General features: G+C 45.8%; 1 protein-coding gene across 3 annotated transcripts in view; it reads right to left on the bottom strand.

Annotated features, from left to right (window-relative positions):
* Positions 1-4,473: 4,473 nt before the first annotated feature.
* LOC123427196 overlaps positions 4,474-19,140 on the bottom strand; it is a 36,537-nt gene continuing 21,870 nt past the window's right edge. For 2 of the 3 annotated variants that reach the window (XM_045111191.1, XM_045111183.1), the window contains exons 10-22: positions 14,548-14,757; positions 14,148-14,460; positions 12,151-12,244; positions 11,692-11,800; positions 8,566-8,837; positions 8,346-8,473; positions 7,931-8,165; positions 7,371-7,559; positions 7,005-7,291; positions 6,738-6,918; positions 6,388-6,630; positions 5,223-5,305; positions 4,474-5,038 (exon numbers count right to left, since the gene is read on the bottom strand). In XM_045111191.1, coding sequence (XP_044967126.1) covers positions 4,894-5,038; positions 5,223-5,305; positions 6,388-6,630; positions 6,738-6,918; positions 7,005-7,291; positions 7,371-7,559; positions 7,931-8,165; positions 8,346-8,473; positions 8,566-8,837; positions 11,692-11,800; positions 12,151-12,244; positions 14,148-14,460; positions 14,548-14,757 — 2,489 coding nt within the window. In that variant the 3' untranslated portion in view covers positions 4,474-4,893. The remainder of the gene's footprint in view (positions 5,039-5,222; positions 5,306-6,387; positions 6,631-6,737; positions 6,919-7,004; positions 7,292-7,370; positions 7,560-7,930; positions 8,166-8,345; positions 8,474-8,565; positions 8,838-11,691; positions 11,801-12,150; positions 12,245-14,147; positions 14,461-14,547; positions 14,758-19,140) is intronic. The other variant, XM_045111199.1, reaches the window with a different exon arrangement.

Raw genomic sequence — 19,140 nt, 5'->3', positions numbered from 1 at the left:
TGGGATCTAAGATTTGGAGTGAGCAAATGTGTGTGAGGTGGAAGTGTGTTCTTATGAGGATAAGGCTGTGTTGGGCAGCCCTCTCACGAAGTGGGAGGGGGGTATTTATAGTGTGGAGAGAAAAAGAGCCGTTGGGGGTACTTTTAAGTCACACAGGGTCCGGACGTCCGACAGTTGTCGGAAGTCCGGGCGTCCGCGAGGGACCGGACGTCCGACAGCGGCCGGACGTCCGAGACCTGTAGCCATGACTGGAACTCTTCTGAGTTCGTCAGCGACCGGACGTCCGACAGGGGTCGATCGTCCGAGGCCTGTAGATGTGCCTGAACATATTTGAATTCATCAGCATACGGACGTCCGGAGTGGCCCGGAAGTCCGTGTTATACAGCACAATTTCTACTGGTGGTGGCTTCCGGATTTCCGACGGATGTCGGACGTCCGGCGCTCGGACGTCTGGAGGTAGCCGGATTTCCGAGATATAGTGCACACAAACTACTGGGGTTGACCTCCGGATATCCGGAGCTTGGCCGGATGTCTGGCCCTCGGTCGTCCGGAGGGAGCCGGATTTCCGAGATATAAGTCTTACAAACTACTGGTGTCTGGCTGCGGATTTCCGGAGGGAGCCGGATGTCCGGGCCTCGGACGTCCGGAGGGAGTCGGAAGTCCGAGTTATATGTTTCAGATTTCTCTGGTATAGGATTTCGGATTTCCGAAGTTGTCGATCGTCCGGCCCTCGGACATCCGGAGGAGGCCGGATGTCCGAGGCACTGGTTCTATTTTCAGATAACAGCAGAGCAGTGGAGATGTGGTCTGAACAGAAAGTGAAGATGTAGTTTGAGCAAGTTCATCGCAAAACCTGTGATCCCCTCTTAATAGTGCGGGATCCCTAAGGACTCAAGAATCATAAAAGAGTACTGATGATCCATACTTGAGTGTATACTTTTATTTGTTGACCATCACTCCGCACAACTAACGTCAAAGGAACTGATACCTTTGAGTTAGCCCTTTCACTTGAGCTTGATGTTGTTGTTCCTTCTTGGCTCAAGTTGAAAGCAAGATATTATGAAGTCTTCAAGTAGCTTTCCCATACACAATGCGGAAAGCCTAGCTTATGTATTCATCTTCATTTGTCCACCATGTGAACATCCACAAGAGTCAAGCATGAAGTTGTCAAGAATGCTTATCTTGATCTTGTCCTGTCCACCATGTGAACATCCACAAGAATCAAGCATGTAGTGCTCATGAATGCTTATCTTGATCTTGTCCTTGTTAGCACATGAGGTTGTCCTTGTCAGCACATGATCATTGACAATAGTTTCAATGATATATTCGTGTTGATCCGCTTGAACTTGCACACCACAATCTTGATGACGATCACCACTTGACGTCATCCTTCATGGGTTGTATGAGATCTTCCTTTTGACGCAAGCCCAGTGGAAGCACACCTAACCCTCACATAGGAGTCTCACAAAGACCATGGGTTAGTACACAAATACGTAATGGACAATGCTTACCATACCATGGGATCACTTGATCCCTCTCTGTACATCTTATACTCTTTGTGTGCTGATCATCTTGATTTGTTCTTAGTCTGAGATCTTGATCAACCTAGTGTTTCTATGACCATTCTTTGGATAATACCTTGAATAACATCTTGGTCAACATATAAACTCCTTGAACCCAACATATGGACTTCAAGAAGTGCCTATGGACAAATCCTATAAATATAACTTAAGGCAACCATTAGTCCATAGGGATTGTCATCAATTACCAAAACCACATATGGAGATATATTATGCTCTATCACCTACCAACTCTTCCTTTAGGAGTAGAGATTAGTTAAGGATATTTTCGCCTAAAATTCTTCTCAATTTTGTGCCTTTATCACCTCACCTAAAAAATACACCCTACATAAAGGAACGGAGGGAATATAATTTGGGTGATGTATAGAAAGATTAATTAATGTGATTATGCGACATATGATAAGGTTAATTAATTTAGGCTTGGTCTTTAGAGATTGATTGGAGATTGACCCTGATTGACTCTTTTCTATAAATACATTACTAAATAACCACATGAAAAGTTATAATACATTCAAATTACGGGTTGCCTTACTTACGATCGATTGGTATGGCAAGGAAAATTGGTAATAAAAACCCAGATTGAGATGGGATTTCCATTAAAAATCGATGTGTGTTGGGTGGGGGGGAGGGGGGTACGAGAGGAACAACGTACCAACTCCTCCTTTAGGAGTATAGATACGTTCCTAAGTGGAGGTTGGGAAGGCAAACATGGAGTATTTAATATGATCTGATAATAAATAGCCATAACAATTACTCCCTTCGTTCCTAAACTTATTTTTAGGGATTTCACTAGGGATTATATACGAATGTATATAGACATATTTTAAAGCATAGATTCACTCATTTTGCTTTGTATGTAGTCTCTAGTAAAATCTTTAAAAAGACTTATATTTAGAAACAGAAGGAGTAGATTGATAAGGTGGAACAATACAATTTTTATCTTTTGACTTTGTGAAATATATGTATCATGTAACAATTTTATTGTACATAACATACTAGCATGTCTATATGAAAAGGCACGGCCAAAATTGCATATATTTAAGACCGTAAGACCAAAATGCCATTTGTGATGAGTGCAGATTTATACTTCCTCCGTTCCTAAATATAAGTTTGCTTATAGATTTCACTGCATATTAACAAAATATTTGAATCCACATTTGTATATAATCTGTAATGGAATCTGAAGGGACTTATATTTAGGAGTGGAGGCAGTAGTTTAAAAGGCTTGATAATGTACTCCCGCTAAGCCTGGGAATAGTTTGGATTGAAACTTAGTTTTTGAATTGGTTTTTTATTTGGTTTCTATATTTATTTTGAAACAAGGTTTCTATAGGTTTGGTCTCTACTGGATTGAGATGGAAACTAGTTTGATTTGGTTTGGGTTGTGCCTAAGAATGGACCGGATAGGTTTGGATTGGGTTCAGATTTTTTTCAAAATAAGCTTTCGCTCATTTCATATATAAAGCAAATATTCCAGCATCCAGACGGGTTTAGATTTCTCAGTCCAAAGCAAGTGCAAACTATGGTTCGAGACCAAATCAATCGATTAGTCTGAGCCGTCGCTTCCACCTCCAACCAAACTTTCAAGACGCCATTGAACTTTGCTGCTGCAAGCCCTATTTAAGAATGCGTTCAGTTAACCAGTTAACTTGCCGATTAATCCCTACTCGCAGGATCATCGAATAGCCGATTAACTGATAAATTGTCCGATTAATGGATTAAATGATCGATTAACTTGCCGATTAGTCCTTTAATCCCTTACTCATCAGCCAACCGAACGGTTACCAGTTAACGATTTCCTCAACAATGGCTGCAAGACAGTTCCCGTACGTACGTCGGCGAGCAGTGCACGCGTGGCTACAGAATCGATCAGCCTGCCTTTCCTTGGGCTAGGCTTTGCGATTGTCTCTCTCTGAAGGATCCAAGCCATTAGTACTTGAAATCCAACAGCCGATGCTGCCGGCCGGAGCGTGACGGCTGACGCGAGTTTGACGCCATGTCTGATCTAGATTCATGACGTGCCCCACGGTTTGAATCTGTGGGTTCCATCCAAAAGTTGGAAACGGTTTGGACTGGGTTGGATGGAGAGCATGTATAGTTCGGTCTAACATAAAAATATCTGTGTTGGTTTGGTTTGGATGTGTGGCGTCTATTCCTATAGACTGGACTGGTTTTAGTCTCCCGCAAAGGAAAAAATAAACATGAAGATCAAATGCAACCTATAATAAATCTTTGGATTAAAAACAGGGGTGCATTCATTACATAACACAATGCTTTCAGATGACAACTTCTAGCCTCTTAAGCCAACAAGAGCCTCTGATGAGGCTTTTAGATCACCCAGCAACTAACGGCGGCCATGATGCATCAGCCTGCTACTCTCTCCGTTCCTAAATATAAGTTTTAAAAAAAAAATCACTACAGACTATATACGAAGCAAAATGAATAAATCTACACTCTAAAGTATATCTATGCATATTCATATGTAGTCTTCAATACAATTTCCAAAAAGGCTTGTACTCTCTCCGTTCCTAATATAAGTCTTTTAACAGATTTCACTGCAGACTACATACGAAACAAAATAAATGAATCTACATTTTAAAGTATGTCTATGTACATCCGTATGTAGTCCGTAGTGGAATCTCTTAGAAGACTTATATTCCCTCTGTTCTTAAATATAAGTCTTTTAAAGATTTCATTAGAAGACTAGATACCGAGCAAAATGAGTAAATATATACTCTAAAATATGTCTATATAAATCCGTATGTAGCCCCTTAGTGAAATCTCTAAAAAGACTTATATATACAAATATATACTCTAACATAGGAAGTATTTAGCAATGAAGGGAGTACTTAGGAACGGAGGGAGTAGATACTACAACAAAACCAAACAGAAATGCCCAAATGATAATTTGTTGTGTTCATCAAATTGGTCCACGAACAGGATAATTTCAGATTTGATCATTTGCCCTCACCCACCTGATATCAAGGCAGAAAGACAGGAAAAAAAACTAAAAACTAAAAAAGATATTTACCAGCTATCTGTATATGTCGGTGATTAGAATTCATAAGCCTACATGGTGTCTAAATCCTACAATGACTGGATGAGTTAAACCTTCTTATCTACAAGGAAAATGTTGTGGCTGCACAAGATTAACAGCAAACTATAAGCATGCATCTGTAGGAATTCTACTTTGTGCTTGCTTCCTCTGTCTGGTCGACAGAGAATGGGCTAGCTTTCTAGCCTTCGTTTTATCAACTCCCAAAAACTCGAGTTGCAAAAAGCTCCCATGACCACCTCGATGATCCGAATGCTATCACTGCCAGAATATGGTTGGGTCGTTGCTGTATACCGCACGATCCTGGATCTCTAAGATGGAGACGTGCCAATCAACAAGCCTTGCTTGGATCAATTTACACAACACGAGTCCAGTTGGGAATAACCACCAGCTAGTTTCATCCCTGAAAAGATTTGAAGTCCGAGTTGTTATGCACTCCCTCTGTAACCCAATATAAGACGTTTTAGATCACTACTTTAGTGATCTATAAAACGTCTTATATTTCTTTATAGAGTATAAAAGATGGCCGACCAATTGCATTTAGTGCTCATGTAACCCTTCTTCACAGAGCGGGCAAAGATGCTTACCCACCCAAATTCCATGGCTGCATGCTTGGATGTCTTTTTGTTGATGACCTATAATGCACGAGTCCACATACAAAGGCCACGACCTAAGTCAAGTGCAAATAGGTTACAAAGAGCTTAAAAAATGCATTGAAACTGGTATTGGTAGCAAGCACAAAAACATGATAATGATAGATATAGCTGAACCTGCATTCAGCCAGCAGTAAAATGTGATAACGATTGCATAGTCGTAAAATCAGTAGGCACACTGTCTGTGAAAGGTTCAACCAACTCAAACACTGCGCCTCCCGACTCCGGTGCCAGACCAGGACGCCACGCTCCAGGACTGGTGGCTGCGGGCTCGCGATGCCACGCCACCCCCGCTCCGCAAAGCGCTGGCCTCGGTAGCGCTCCTTGTGCCTTGGATGATCTGGAAGCATAGGAACGCGTGTGTTTTCGACCATGTAACCCCATCGCTAATTGAGCTCGCTGATGCGATCAAGGATGAGTCCAGAGGTTGGGCTAAGGCAGGGGCCAAAGGTCTTAGGGTCACCCTGCCCTCCTCCTGGGACGTCCATTGATCCATTTGTAACACCGATGTACTAGCCTCTTATGAGGATGTTTTCCCCCTCTTTTCAATGCAATGAAACGCAAAGGCTTTTGTGTTTTCTCGAAAAAAAAAAACTCAAACACTGACGATATAGTTACTGTTGTAACAAGCAAATATTCAAATGGCGTGAAATCTGATTCCTCATGACATCGAGACAGACCACTGAACATAATTGCCTAGTTTTACAGGTCAATAAATTGGGATAAGTAATGTTTTACTCCCTCCGTTCCTAAACATAAGTTTTTTAACATATTTCATCACAGACTACATACGGATGCATATAGACATACTTTAGACTCTAGATTCACTCATTTTGCTCCGTATGTAGTCCATAATGAAATCTCTAAAAAAAATAGGAACGGAGGGAATATATGTATGTGCTCTGTCTTGCATGCGAATGCGTGTGAATGTGTGCATGTACAAAAACTTTATGATAATATCAAGCATAGAAAACCAATGAAACCCCCCTGCGGAAAACAGTGATAATGTTTAACCCTGATTATGTTCCCCCAAAATATACAACATTCCAAATGAACTAGTAATAGCAAAATATATATACAGGCAAAGAAGAGTGCTTACAACGTTAACCAGAGATGTAATGTTCCACAGCGCATACACACGAGCAAGGCCTGCTGAGCGACGTGGGCCATGACTAAAGAGAGCATTTATCCCAGCTGGAAATGGTGCCAGTATTCCAAGAGGAAGAACAAACAAGACTAACAAAATGTCGACCATAGAGTAAGAATATAGCTGGAGAGACGTAAGCAACACTAAGCTAAAATCTGCAAGAAGCAATATTGAGATGACCAAACCAACAAGATCCTGCAGTTAAGAAACCAAAAGAACCATAACAAATGTAAGATACTCTAAATCTCTTCATAACCACACTAGGGATTGAAATAATGGTCAGTCTCTGCAAAACAAGTCACCTGATGTCCAACCGGTTTAGTATTGTGCAAGATAAGAGACAGAGGATGAAACAAATCTCTCCTGTCTTTGAGCATCATCAAGTTGTCAACATTGAGAATTCCACCAATTATTCTTTTACATATATAAGCATCATAGTTCCTTGAGTGGCCTAGTTGAGAGTCAGCATCTACATTCTGATTTCTGCTCGACATAGGATCATTAGTTAGAGATAAATTGGGATGAGAGATGAAAATGAAGAATAATGGAGCTAGTAACAGATAACTCACGATGGATGTTGATCAAAATTTATTCTAGAGCCACCATGAAGTTCAGCAGCCACTGCTTCTCCCCCCACAGCATGAATAACAAGACCGTATTGACAGTATCCTAATGCTGTAGCTTGGAACCATGCAAGGTCAACACGCACATGGTATGTGTCCAAGGCAGGATTTGCATGAGTTTCAAGCCATTTGAGCATAGGAAGAAATGTTGCTTTCAAATTTCCATGACGAACCAAACGCAACTGGGCATTCAATCCAGCAACAAGACGGTGCCATATTGATGATGGTACAACCTATAAAAGATATTTATCAGGAACTGAATAAAACGTTATTTCAGTGATTCGGCACAGAAGGAAATGTTTCATAATCAACCTGGCTTATAAGACTTGTGACTACACTATCACTGTGAAGTGCAAATGGAGCCATGTAACTTCCATCGCCACCAAAAATCAAGGACATTGGAAACCGCTGATGAAGACGAGCAGGCAGATCGGGTCTTTTCTCATCCCCACCAAGGTAAAAATCCAAATAACCCAGCATTAAATCTGGAGTGGCAGCTACCTATAAATTGGAAAAAACAGACCATCCTCAATCCATAATATCAGACTGCTAGTTATATAACAACTGGAATTGTAGGTGCAACCTACGATGTGTGCTGCTATAGCAGCCGCCGATAATGCAGTCAACATGGTCACACTTGTAAATCAAACACCACATTCCTTTTATCTATTTGTATACCCTGGATATTTCTAGTTACTATGCATCTATGGACTCAAAATATTGGATAATTCACTTAAATCAAGTGAAGAACACTTAAAAGACATTGGTTTCCTAGAAAAAAGCGATACCAAACAGCCTAATTTGAAGAAAAAATACAATTCATGGCAAACTGCAATTTTGGTTGAAACATTTGGTATTGGAAAACACAATACCTTCAGCCCTTCATAAAGGGCACGTGAACGACACGACCGTAAGCATGAATGATCATATTCAGATCTAACAAACTCACGTAGTCGTTGTAACTTTTTTCTTCGGCGCCACTGTTGCCAGGACCACGCCAAGGGGTAGGAAAGTATACACAGAATACTACAAATTGATCCCTCCCACCACTGATAAGCTGCCAAAGCATTGATCTCCTCGACAAACTTGTTAAAGGCATCCTCGTATCTGACAACAGAAGACAAACAGCATAACAGCAGTCAATACTCAGTTATATATTTCTATACGACATAAAGGGCTATGTAAACTTCACGCAAAAAAAGCCGTATATATTGGGACAAATTATAACAAGACAGCTAAACGACTGAAGGGAATTTGTGCAAATGTAATCTTGAGCACGGGCATTACACAATCTCTGTAATCTGTTCCGGCGGCGTGTGCGGGAGATGCCAAGGTTCACTGAAGGTATTTGGGCCCATGAAAAACATCCTGTGCACATGGCAGTGAGATTCTTCGGCCCTATTTGTTTCCAATACCTATCACATTAGCAGAAATTTCAAACAACATCCAGCACGATCATTCAACAGCTTAATGCACTGAGCCAGGACAGCAAAATGTATTCCACTACCTCATTCAATGATTCTAGAAAGGGAAAAGAGTGATCAATTTGGGAGCCATGTTGAGTTGGTGCTGGTCCAGGAAACTCATCAGTACCAACAAACTTCATCCGAGCAATACTCAAAACAAGAGCCAATAAAACAAGAAGGCCTGAAAGAAGCAAGCCAAACAACCATGGTCCACCAAAAGTGTATATTAGCTCTTCAAGAGCAGTAAAACAGTGAGGCATGCGATATCTATCTGACACACATTTGTACGGGCATGGGGTTTCAGCAACACCTCCTGTGGAAAATGTTATTTAAGATTAGAAAATCAAGGTTAAACTAACAGAAATATTCATTGTGAACACAAACATTCTGAAACTAGAAAAAACAGGTGTAACAAAAGAACACAGAAAAAAACTTGTAATCCAATTTAAGCTGTGTTCTTGAACATAACAAAATGAGCTAAAAGCAAATCACTCAGTGGTTGAGGCACACACAAAGCTCTGGCATCTACCCACAGGTTCTTACGAAAACAAGTCCATTAGGTATAGGAATTTATAAGTAACACATCATAAATTAAGCAGGACGCTATGGGCAGATGATCTCGTTGATGGGCAGATGATCAGCGAGCACGACGAGATGGCCCAGGCGGCCTTTGCTCACTTTGATGGGCTGCTTGGCACAGCGGCCGACCGCGCCCACACGCTAGACTTCGAGCACCTCATCCAGCCAGTTGACCTCTCTGTCCTTGAGGTGCCGTTCAGCCCCGATGAGATCTGGGAGGCTGTGAGGCGCATGCCGGCGCACAAGGCACCAGGGCCGGACGGCTTCACCGCGGAGTTTCTGCGAGCATGCTGGAGCACCATTAAGCAGGACGTGTTTGAGGCCTTTGAGCAGCTCTATGCGCTGAGGGGGCGTGGATTCCACAAGCTCAATCAAGCACTGTTCACCTTGCTGCCAAAGCGCGCCGATGCTCACAAGCTTGGCGACTACCGGCCGATCTGCCTGATACATATTGTGGCCAAGCTCTTTGCGAAGGTCCTCTCCTTGCGCTTGGCACCGATGCTCGACGGACTGGTGAGCCGCTATCAGAACGCTTTCATTGCCGGACGTACCCTCCACGACAACTTCATCCTAGTCCGGCAATCCCTCAAGCTCCTGCACCAACTGGGCGCGCCAAGGATCATGCTCAAGCTCGACCTAACCCGGGCCTTCGACTCCATATCATGGCCCTTCCTCTTCGAGGCCTTGCGCCAATATGGCTTCGGAGCGAGGTTCCGGGAGTGGCTGGCCATCCTCCTCTCCTCGGCCAGCACCCGCGTCTTGCTCAATGGCGTGCCGGGACCCCCGATCTGGCACCGCCGCGGGTTGAGACAGGGCGACTCGACATCCCCGCAGCTCTTTGTCCTGGCCGTCGACACGCTCAGCCGCCTCATGCAACGGGCGCTCCAGGCCGGCATTCTCCGGAGACTGCACCCCCGACGCAACATCCCGGCTATCTCACTTTATGCCGATGATGTGATGTTGTTCTGTCGCGCCTCGACCGACGAGGTCCTTGCCGTGAAGGGCATCCTAGGGGTTTTTGGCTCCGCCTCCGGCCTGCACGTGAACTACGGCAAGAGCTCTGCCACTGCGCTTTATGGAGATGAGTCGACCACCGAATCATTAGCGATTCTTGGCTGCCAGACGGCGGCTCTGCCCATCACGTACCTGGGTATCCCCCTCTCCACGCGCCGCCCCTCCGCGGCTCAGATGCAACCTCTAGTCGACAAGGTGGCCGGCCGCCTCCCTTCGTGGAAGGCATAGCTCATGAACAAGGCCGGACGGCTGGCGCTCGTCAAGTCTGTGCTTAGCGCCATCCCCATCCACCAAATGCTGGCCCTAGCACCCCCCAAGAAAACCTTGAAGCAGCTTGAGAAGATTCAGCGCGGGTTCTTATGGGCAGGACGCGAGGCCGCCCACGGTGGGCACTGTCACGTGACCTGGCGCCGGGTATGCCAACCGCTCGAGTACGGCGGCCTGGGTGTCCGCGACCTTGAGCGCACAGGGCTCGCCCTTAGGCTCCGATGGCTATGGCTCTCGCGGACGGACTCTAGCCGCGCATGGCATGACCTGGGCCTGCAGTTCACCCCCGAGGAGCACGGCCTCTTCTATTCCTCCACCACCATGCAGATTGGAGACGGTTCGACAGCGCTTTTCTGGGAGGACCGATGGCTCCTTGGCCTCTCCATCCGCGAGCACCCGCCCTCGCTGTACTCTTGCATTCCCAAGCATCGCAGAAAGTCCCGGACGGTGGCCCAGGGCATCGCCGGCAACGCTTGGGCGAGAGACATTCACGGCACTCTGGGCCTTCAGGAGATTGTGCAGTATCTCCAGATTTGGCAGCTGGTGTCCAGCATCACCCTTTCCTCAGAGCCGGACACGCTCTCCTGGAAATGGACAGCCAGCGGCAGCTACTCAGCCAGCTCCTGCTATCTAGCCACCTTTCACGGGTCAATCACTTGCCGGTCCTGGAAGCTGATCTGGAAGGGCTGGGCCCCTGCGAAGGTCAAGTTCTTCCACTGGCTCGCTAATCAGGACCGCTGCTGGACTGCCGAGCGCCTTGCTCGCCATGGCCTAACGCATCACCCTCGGTGCCTGCTCTGCGACCAAGAACCGGAAACGATACAGCATCTGCTGCTCTCTTGCCCATTCGCGAAGCAGACTTGGCACGGGACCATGTCTTGGCTGCGACTCCCGGCACCGGTGCCCGACCAGGATGCCACGCTTCAGGACTGGTGGATGCACGCTCGCGACGCCACACCTCACCCGCTCCGCAAAGCGCTGGCCTCGACAGCGCTTCTCGTGCCTTGGATGATCTGGAAACATAGGAACGCGTGTGTATTTGACCATGTAGCCCCATCGCTAGTTGAGCTCGCTGATGCGATCAAGGACGAGTCCAGGAATTGGGCGAAGGCAGGGGCCAAAGGGCTTAGGGTCACCCTGCCACCCACCCGGGACGTGCATTGATCTGGTTGTAACACCTCTGTACTAGCCTCTTAGGAGGTTATTCCTCCCTCTTTTCAATGCAATGAAACGCAAAGTCTTTTGCGTTTTCTCGAAAAAAAAAAGATATATATTTCTCATACAGCAATAAATACAGTAACAGTTACCTCGGATATGCATGTATATAGCCCGATGAGGGAGCTCATATGCAGGGCATGGAAAACACAAGGACTTAGAAGACCCGGTAATGTTCTTGTATGTTCCTACAGGACACTCCTGCATTTCACCACAGAAATCATTGCAACAATGTTAATTAGTAAAAACAGTTATATTAGCTAACTGAGCTAAAAAAAGGTGACAGGTATGACAATGGCACGCTGCCATGCCATGTCGGTACATTTATCTTTTCTGTCTGAAACATTAAAATATGGTAAGCCCACCAATATTCAATATTCAAAAATAGCAATGCACCAAATTATGCCAATAAAAAAGGTATTGTGTGCCTCAAGAAACCATAATAGACAGAAGAAGAAAATAGTAATAATGGGCAGCTGACCTTCTGTTCATGCTTCATAACATAATAAATAACGGCACAAAGGAGTGACTGTAATGTGCTTCTTGTTTACCTTGCAAAATGTACCATAAAGACCATTCGGGCAATCTTTTGCTGTAACTGTGCCATTCTCACCATGAAAACCTTGGCCTTCAACAACTCCTCCTCTGTAATAACAACAGGGTCAGCCTACAGGTTAGCAATGTTCTGTGCATTAAGACATCTTCAGTTGTTCGACAACAAATAAGATGACAGTACAGGCTTAAAAATCATAGAACACTGACATGCCAGAGGGAACATGAAGAAAGGGATTTTTTTTAACGGAGCCCTGATAGTAAATTTTACTGAAAAGAGACGTAATTACAGGATAGGGGACTGTACAAGGGGAGGGGAATAAACAAAAGGGGAGCAGGGGGTAGAGCTACACATGACTAACAGAGTAGTCAAGCCAGAGCTGGAGGGACGAGGCTTGCCTGCTCCCGCTTCTATGCTCCGATCCGTGCTCCCGCACCGTTCAGTTCTCATCCAGCGGCCATAATAGATTTCCTCCCATGCATCATTTTTTAGCACAAGGGGAAAATAAAGAAGTCTGTATTTTCGTATTTCCCTCCCCCGCATCACATTGACAATGTACATGCATGCAGAGTAGCCATGCCAAAGCCCACAAGACCCTTCTTTCCCCTAAGCACGCGCAGCATGCTTCTCGTGATCACCAGCTGCATCACCAGAGCTTGCCCAACCCACATTGCACGCTGCACTGGCTGCCAAGTGGCTGATCACCAGCTTCGGCCTCATGTTTGACCGCATACCGCACGGATCCAGCCCCTCCAACATCTCCGATCTTGGACGAGAGCACGGAGGTGCACCCCAAGAACAATCTCTACTCCAGCGCCCGCCAAGGTGCTCGTCTGCATCACCACGCCGTGCTCTGGAACAGCACACTGGCGCCAACCGGCCGACAGGACATGCAGCCGCATTGTGCCGACAGAACCGAACCCGGTGTGGGCTATGGACGAGATGTGTCTACCACGGGTGATGGGCGACATGGTGCTTCTCCAGTCCGACAACATGCTCATCGTGAATGGGAATGGCATGGCGGTAGTGACGACTGAGCGGGAGCTCGGGCGGGAGCTAGTGATTTACCCGGCGATGTATAGGCTGGGCACGCATATTGGCTTGCAATTAGAGGTTCCGGCCGAATTCACCGACCCGAGGATGTACCACTCATCAGCTACGCTGAACATGTACGTATGGTGGTCGGGCAGGTGCTCGTCCGTGAATGCAACCCGCACATCAGGCAAACTTGACGTGCCCGGAGTAGCTGAGTCAGCGAGTCTGGAGGTGTTCCTGGTGCCGTATCTTGACGCGCGGCTCGACGGCGCGGGTTCCGGCGCATCCAGCCGCAGCATCTGTGCAGTTCAAGGTGCCCGGCGGCATGCTCGCGGGAAGGGCTCCCAAGGATCAGTTGCTGCACGTGGCCTTTCCGGCGCCTGCGTTCATGACTCACTTGTTTGGAATGAACCAGCGTATGGTGGCGCCGCCGGGTACAGAAGGAGAAGGGAAATGCAGGCCTTTTTTGATTTATTTATTTTTTGGCTGCAAAAGTGACGCCCCGGGAGGAAACATATTACAACCACCGGATGAAAGCTGAACGGTGCGGGAGCACAGATGGGAGCACATGATGGGAGCAGGCAAGCCCCGTCCGAGATGGAGGAGCGCTGCCAGCACCCCTTTCATTCAACATGAGAGAATAAAGAGACAAGATATTAAAAAAGCAACGTAACACCAGTAGGAAACAAGGTTTGAATAAAAAAACAGGTATACAAAAAACTGGTTTTAGACAAGGCAAGGCCAGCCAAAATCCTTTAAACTACTCCAAGATTTAAATTAAGGAACTGCAAAGCTACATATATTATTCTGGAACACCGGTGCAAAATGGAATAGCCTTAAAAAACTTATAATACAGATAAAAAGCTAACAAAAAGACAACCTTACTACTTCCTGTATAAATAGCAGGTTGAACGACAAGCAAAAGGCCGACAGAGAAAGCATCAGATTTCCAGGACGCACCTCGCAAGTATTGATCCTTTGACAGTTGCAAAAGGAACATAGTCATCTCCAGTGGGAATGTCGGACCAGTGGAAGTGAATGCGACCACCTCCACCTCCACCACTACCATTGCTTCCAACCCCACCAACACTAGAAAGTACAGAGTTGTTCTCTAAGGATAAAGTCCGCACAAATAGAAGAATTGTGCCCCCAGAACCACCACCAGGTCCTCCATTTGCAGCATGAGATGCGACACCAGTGAAACTGCCACCGTTTGCTTCCACTGAACCAAAGAGAGAGAGAATAGGCAGAGATTGCTCCAAAGAACCCATCACTGAATGTGGAAATGAAAAGGGAGTAAAGGCCAATGCTATTAAGAATATCATGACTTGATAGAGGATGGTCACACCATCATTGTTACCTATTATACCACCACCAGCCGTTGAAGATGCTGTACTGACATTACCACTGCCACTGCCAAGTTCACAAGGCAAATCAGCACTACCATATGCAGCTCCACCACCTGCATGACTGCCACTGTAAAAACCGTCCCCACCTTTACCACCATGCCCACCCCCACCACTGAGGCCGCTGCTTAACATTCCTCCTTGTCCAATTCCGCCTCGGCAGCCTGCCATCAGATAAACAAATTTTAAATTCCGCAAAATTTGGCAGAAAGCACATGGCCAAAAGACAAAACATCGGAAGAAGCTTAACACACATGACTAGAAAACAAGACAATACCCCGCACGTTGCGGCGGGATGTTAATGTAACAGAGAGCTTAAAAGAAAGGGGCACAAAGTAAGAAAAGAAAGTGTAAAAGCATATAAGTAAGAAATGTTTGCAGTAGTAAATAATGGACTCACAGTTAGTAAACTGAAGTAAAAAAGAGAAGATGAAACCATGACTCGCCGGTTAGACGACGGAAGAGAAACTGATGTATACTAATAAAAGATAATCAAGTAGAGGTAGCCACACAGATTGGAACTGCAAAATTAATTAACTGCTGTTTGGCTGACATGCACATTTGGTGATGTGGAAAATGTTGCATGTTGGGATAATTAGTGGTAGTGGAAACTGAAACGCTGATGTGGCATCATGTTGAAATGGACAGTATGCATGTAGGCTTAGTGGGAGAGAAGACTTAAATGCATAGCTTAGCGGGACGTTGAGGTGGACACGCATGTTGAGAGAATTGGGACCGACTACTTAAGAATGTAAGATGTAAGATGTAAGATTAGACATATGTAAGCACTGACAAATTTAAACAAGGGTCAATTCCTTCATGACCTGCATACAGATAATTATGACAATTTACCTCAAACTAGAAACCTGAAAATTATATAACATTAAGTAACAAAGGAATGATGAAGATAAATAAAAACAGCAGGCTGCACAAATAAATGGCAAAATAGCAATTCAAACCAGAAAACTAAATCAATTGCCAGTTGAAGAATGCATAAGAATCCAAACCAGACAACTAAATCAACTGCAGGTTTAAGAGTGCATAAGATTATATTTGTCGGTACAAAAATTATAACAATGTTACTGAGCCTCATGCCTAACAAGAGAGTAGATAGTGAATATCATCAGGCACAAAAGCACATTCAACACTGTATAGGTATGTTTGTACTAAGAAAGGATTTACAGAAAATCTCACACCGCTGTAGCAAGGTCTGCCTCCCAGCTATAACTAGCCATCATGGAAAAATATGCTACATAGCAATTTTTTGTGGCCTTAAAATTCACAGTACAAAAAAATAGCAACTAAAAGATAAACATAATGAAAATAACAGCACTATGTCCAAAATAATCACTTTCTTCCTTCAACAAAACATAAAAAAATAGTGCAATATATAATTATATATGCATGATTGTTAATTTCCTGATTTCCATTGTAGTTCAAGGATTTCATAATACTACATGATAAATGAAGTGTCAACGATTCCATTGCAGTTTGATATATGCATGATTGTAAATTTCCTGATTTCCTATACTGATTTTAGATTACCAAAGAAGTAACTCGATTTTTATTTTGGTGCTTAAAAGTTACAAGTTCTAAGTTCTAGATAGAACCTAAGGGCAACTCTAACACGGTTCACCAAATGGACAACACCAGATGTCCACGGACACATCCTGACGTGTCCGCGGTGTTACAATATATGTGGATTGCACTAGCCCTTTCCATCACTTCGGACTTTTGATTGCGTTGGCTAGTGCATGAAGCTTAATATGGTATCAGATCTAAGGTCTTGAGTTCGCTTTCGCAATTTATCAAAAAATTGCTGGTAGCCCCCCTTTGTGTCCACGTACAGGCCTCTTGAGTCATACGTGAGTTTCGCGCGCCGTCGCTCTCTTCCGGTTGCACGTGTTGACTTCGCTTCCCCGTCACAGGTGAGTGGGGGTGTTACAATATATGTGAATTGCACTACCCTTTCCATCAGTTCAGACTTTTTGTTGCGTTGGCTAGTGCATGAAGCTTAACACGCGGAAAGCGGTAGGGGAGCCGGCCATCCAATCCTATACACCAAATGTCTGGCGCTAGTTTAAACATACATTTAAAAAGTCAGACGATATTTGAATATTTACAGCAAAACGGACAAAATTTAACAAAGTTTAACTATAACTAAAAAACACTAAGCGATGTACCAGGCAGTTACCTTATACGCATGGTCTCCGAGGCCGTTGGAACCTCCGTCGTCGTCACCGACCTTCCAGCGGTTGAAAAATAACTAACAAACACTAGCCGAGGTACCAGACGATGACCTCGTACGCATGGCCTCCGAGGCCGCTGGCACCTCCATCATTGTCCAGTCCGTCATCGTCGCCGTCCTTTCGGCAGCTAAAGGCCTCCCAGGGTCGTGGCAGCCCTGATTGGCCGTTGTTGTGCGCAGCCGCTCGCCTGCCTCTGCCTGGCAGCGACGGTCAGGCTTGGACTCTGGTCCGCGCTGCCCGCCCTTGCCCTTGCCGGAGAGGTGGCGGATTAAACGCTCGTACTTGGCCAGCCCCAGTTCGTAAAGTTGGTCGTTGATCCTACATCGGCGACAGGCAGACATCTGAGCAGTGGTCTTGGACCGATCCTCAACCTAGGCAAACGCGAGGTCGAGATCGGCGAGGACCCTTACAACACTACGTCTAGTATCGCGAACACCGTCTGGCGTGACGACGTGCTACCGTCGCGACCGAGGTAGTGCAAGAGGCGATCGCACGCGCTGGCCATCGCCATCATAGAGGAGGGCAACCTCTTTCTCGAAGACATGGCACCAATGGCTCCTGGACTGCCAACGGGGCGGGGATGGAGGGCACCACCTCCTTGCCGCGCTGGAGTCAAGGCGGCGGGGAGATCGGGTGCATGAGGCATCCGGCCTGGCTGCGTCGCAGGGGCGCTGGCGGCGTCTGATTTCGATGCCACGGTTGGGTGGCGAGGACGGCACCGGATTGTGGTCATGGCGTGACCGCTCGAGGAGAAGCGCCATCTGCACGGTGAACTCCTCGTCGGTCCAGGCGACCTTGACGTGGTCCAGGCTTCGGCCTCTCCTAAGGAGAGGACGACCTGATGTGTCCCGCCCATCATTGATGATGGTTAGATTCGACGGAATAGTCAAAGACATGGCATTGCATTGCTACAAGGCGACGCCACCAACTTCTACCAACTATGCAGACTTAGGTTCATAAGACTCGGGCAGGTCAAGGAGAAGGGAGTCCGACTGACCCAAGGCACGCTACGTGCACCAAAATAAAATCACTGTGGTTGCCCCCGTGATATACATGGGAGGAACCGGAGCCAGCAAGGAAAAGGAGCAATCTTGTAATCATACACACACATTTGTCTACAGAGCAAGAACTAGCATGCAGGACTAGCATGCAGGACGTAGGGTGTTACACCTCCTCGGTGGACTGAACCTGGATAACAAGGCCTCGATCTCTAAAGTGATCTGAAGTGTTTGACCCCTGTTTGAATCTCTAAAAGGGGATCCCCACCATCTCGACGATCACCCGTCGACAGGAATGAATGCGTGGTGAGGGTTTCGGGTGGGACTGTGTAGTCAGGCACCTACGTGGCAGACGTCTGGGCGCCCGCAAACCAAACCTCCCCCAGCTTTGCTTCCGGTTTGTGGGTCCGGACGGATTTGGTGCACGGTGTTGGATGGCCAAAAGTGTTTAGACCGGTCAGGACATTTGCGGGCGATTTGGAGCTGCCCTAACATCAAAAGGAATTTCAGATGTAGCACCACAATCATATAGCAGTTAGCCCCTGCTCATATCTTGTCGAAGCTCTGCCACCGCCAAAGTATGGGCTAGTAACAGCCACCATAACAGAAATTAATGAGCGTAGCTGAGTTTGTGGATGATATAGCATTGCTTTAGAGCATTAAGACCCTATATCACAGCCATGCCTGGCCCTAAGGGCAGGCAGACGGGGCAACCGTATGATGGAAGGGGGCCCATCCGTAGCATCCGTATAGTAGTCCTTGCATTTGTTACTATACCGGCTTTACAGAACAAGATCAAGAAATCTAGAAAACAGCAACCACTTGAAGACCCAGCCCAAGGTGTGGTCTAGGGATGAAAACGGAGCAGAAACAGGCAGAGCTGGATGCTACCACATTTGTTTTCACCCTCCGTCCGGAATTAGTTGACGCTCAAACTAATTCCGGACGGAGGAAGTATTATTTGCGGAAGCAAAAAACAAATACAGAAACCCCAGAAATGAATACGGAAACCAGTACTATCGGAAATGAATAGAGAGCGAATACGTGCGGAGACGGCAACGGAAGCGGATGTTCACCCGAACTTAAAACCCCTTGAACAATAGAGAAAAACACAAACAAACTAATAAATTTAATCAATTGTTGACATAACTACAAAATATTATGATGGTTATATTATAATATATGTGTCTGTGCATAATCTTTTCAACTTTTGCAACACAAACATATTTGTGGTAATCAGAAGGACAAGCTCCCTATATAAGCAAACACGGTATCAGATCGCCCTCTTACAAGTAAAACA

This window comes from Hordeum vulgare, chromosome 1H (assembly GCF_904849725.1).
Source record: "Hordeum vulgare subsp. vulgare chromosome 1H, MorexV3_pseudomolecules_assembly, whole genome shotgun sequence".
Classification (NCBI taxonomy): Eukaryota; Viridiplantae; Streptophyta; class Magnoliopsida; order Poales; family Poaceae; genus Hordeum; species Hordeum vulgare.
The sequence above is the reverse complement of the archived record's forward strand: the minus strand, read 5'-3'. Positions and strand labels throughout refer to the sequence as shown.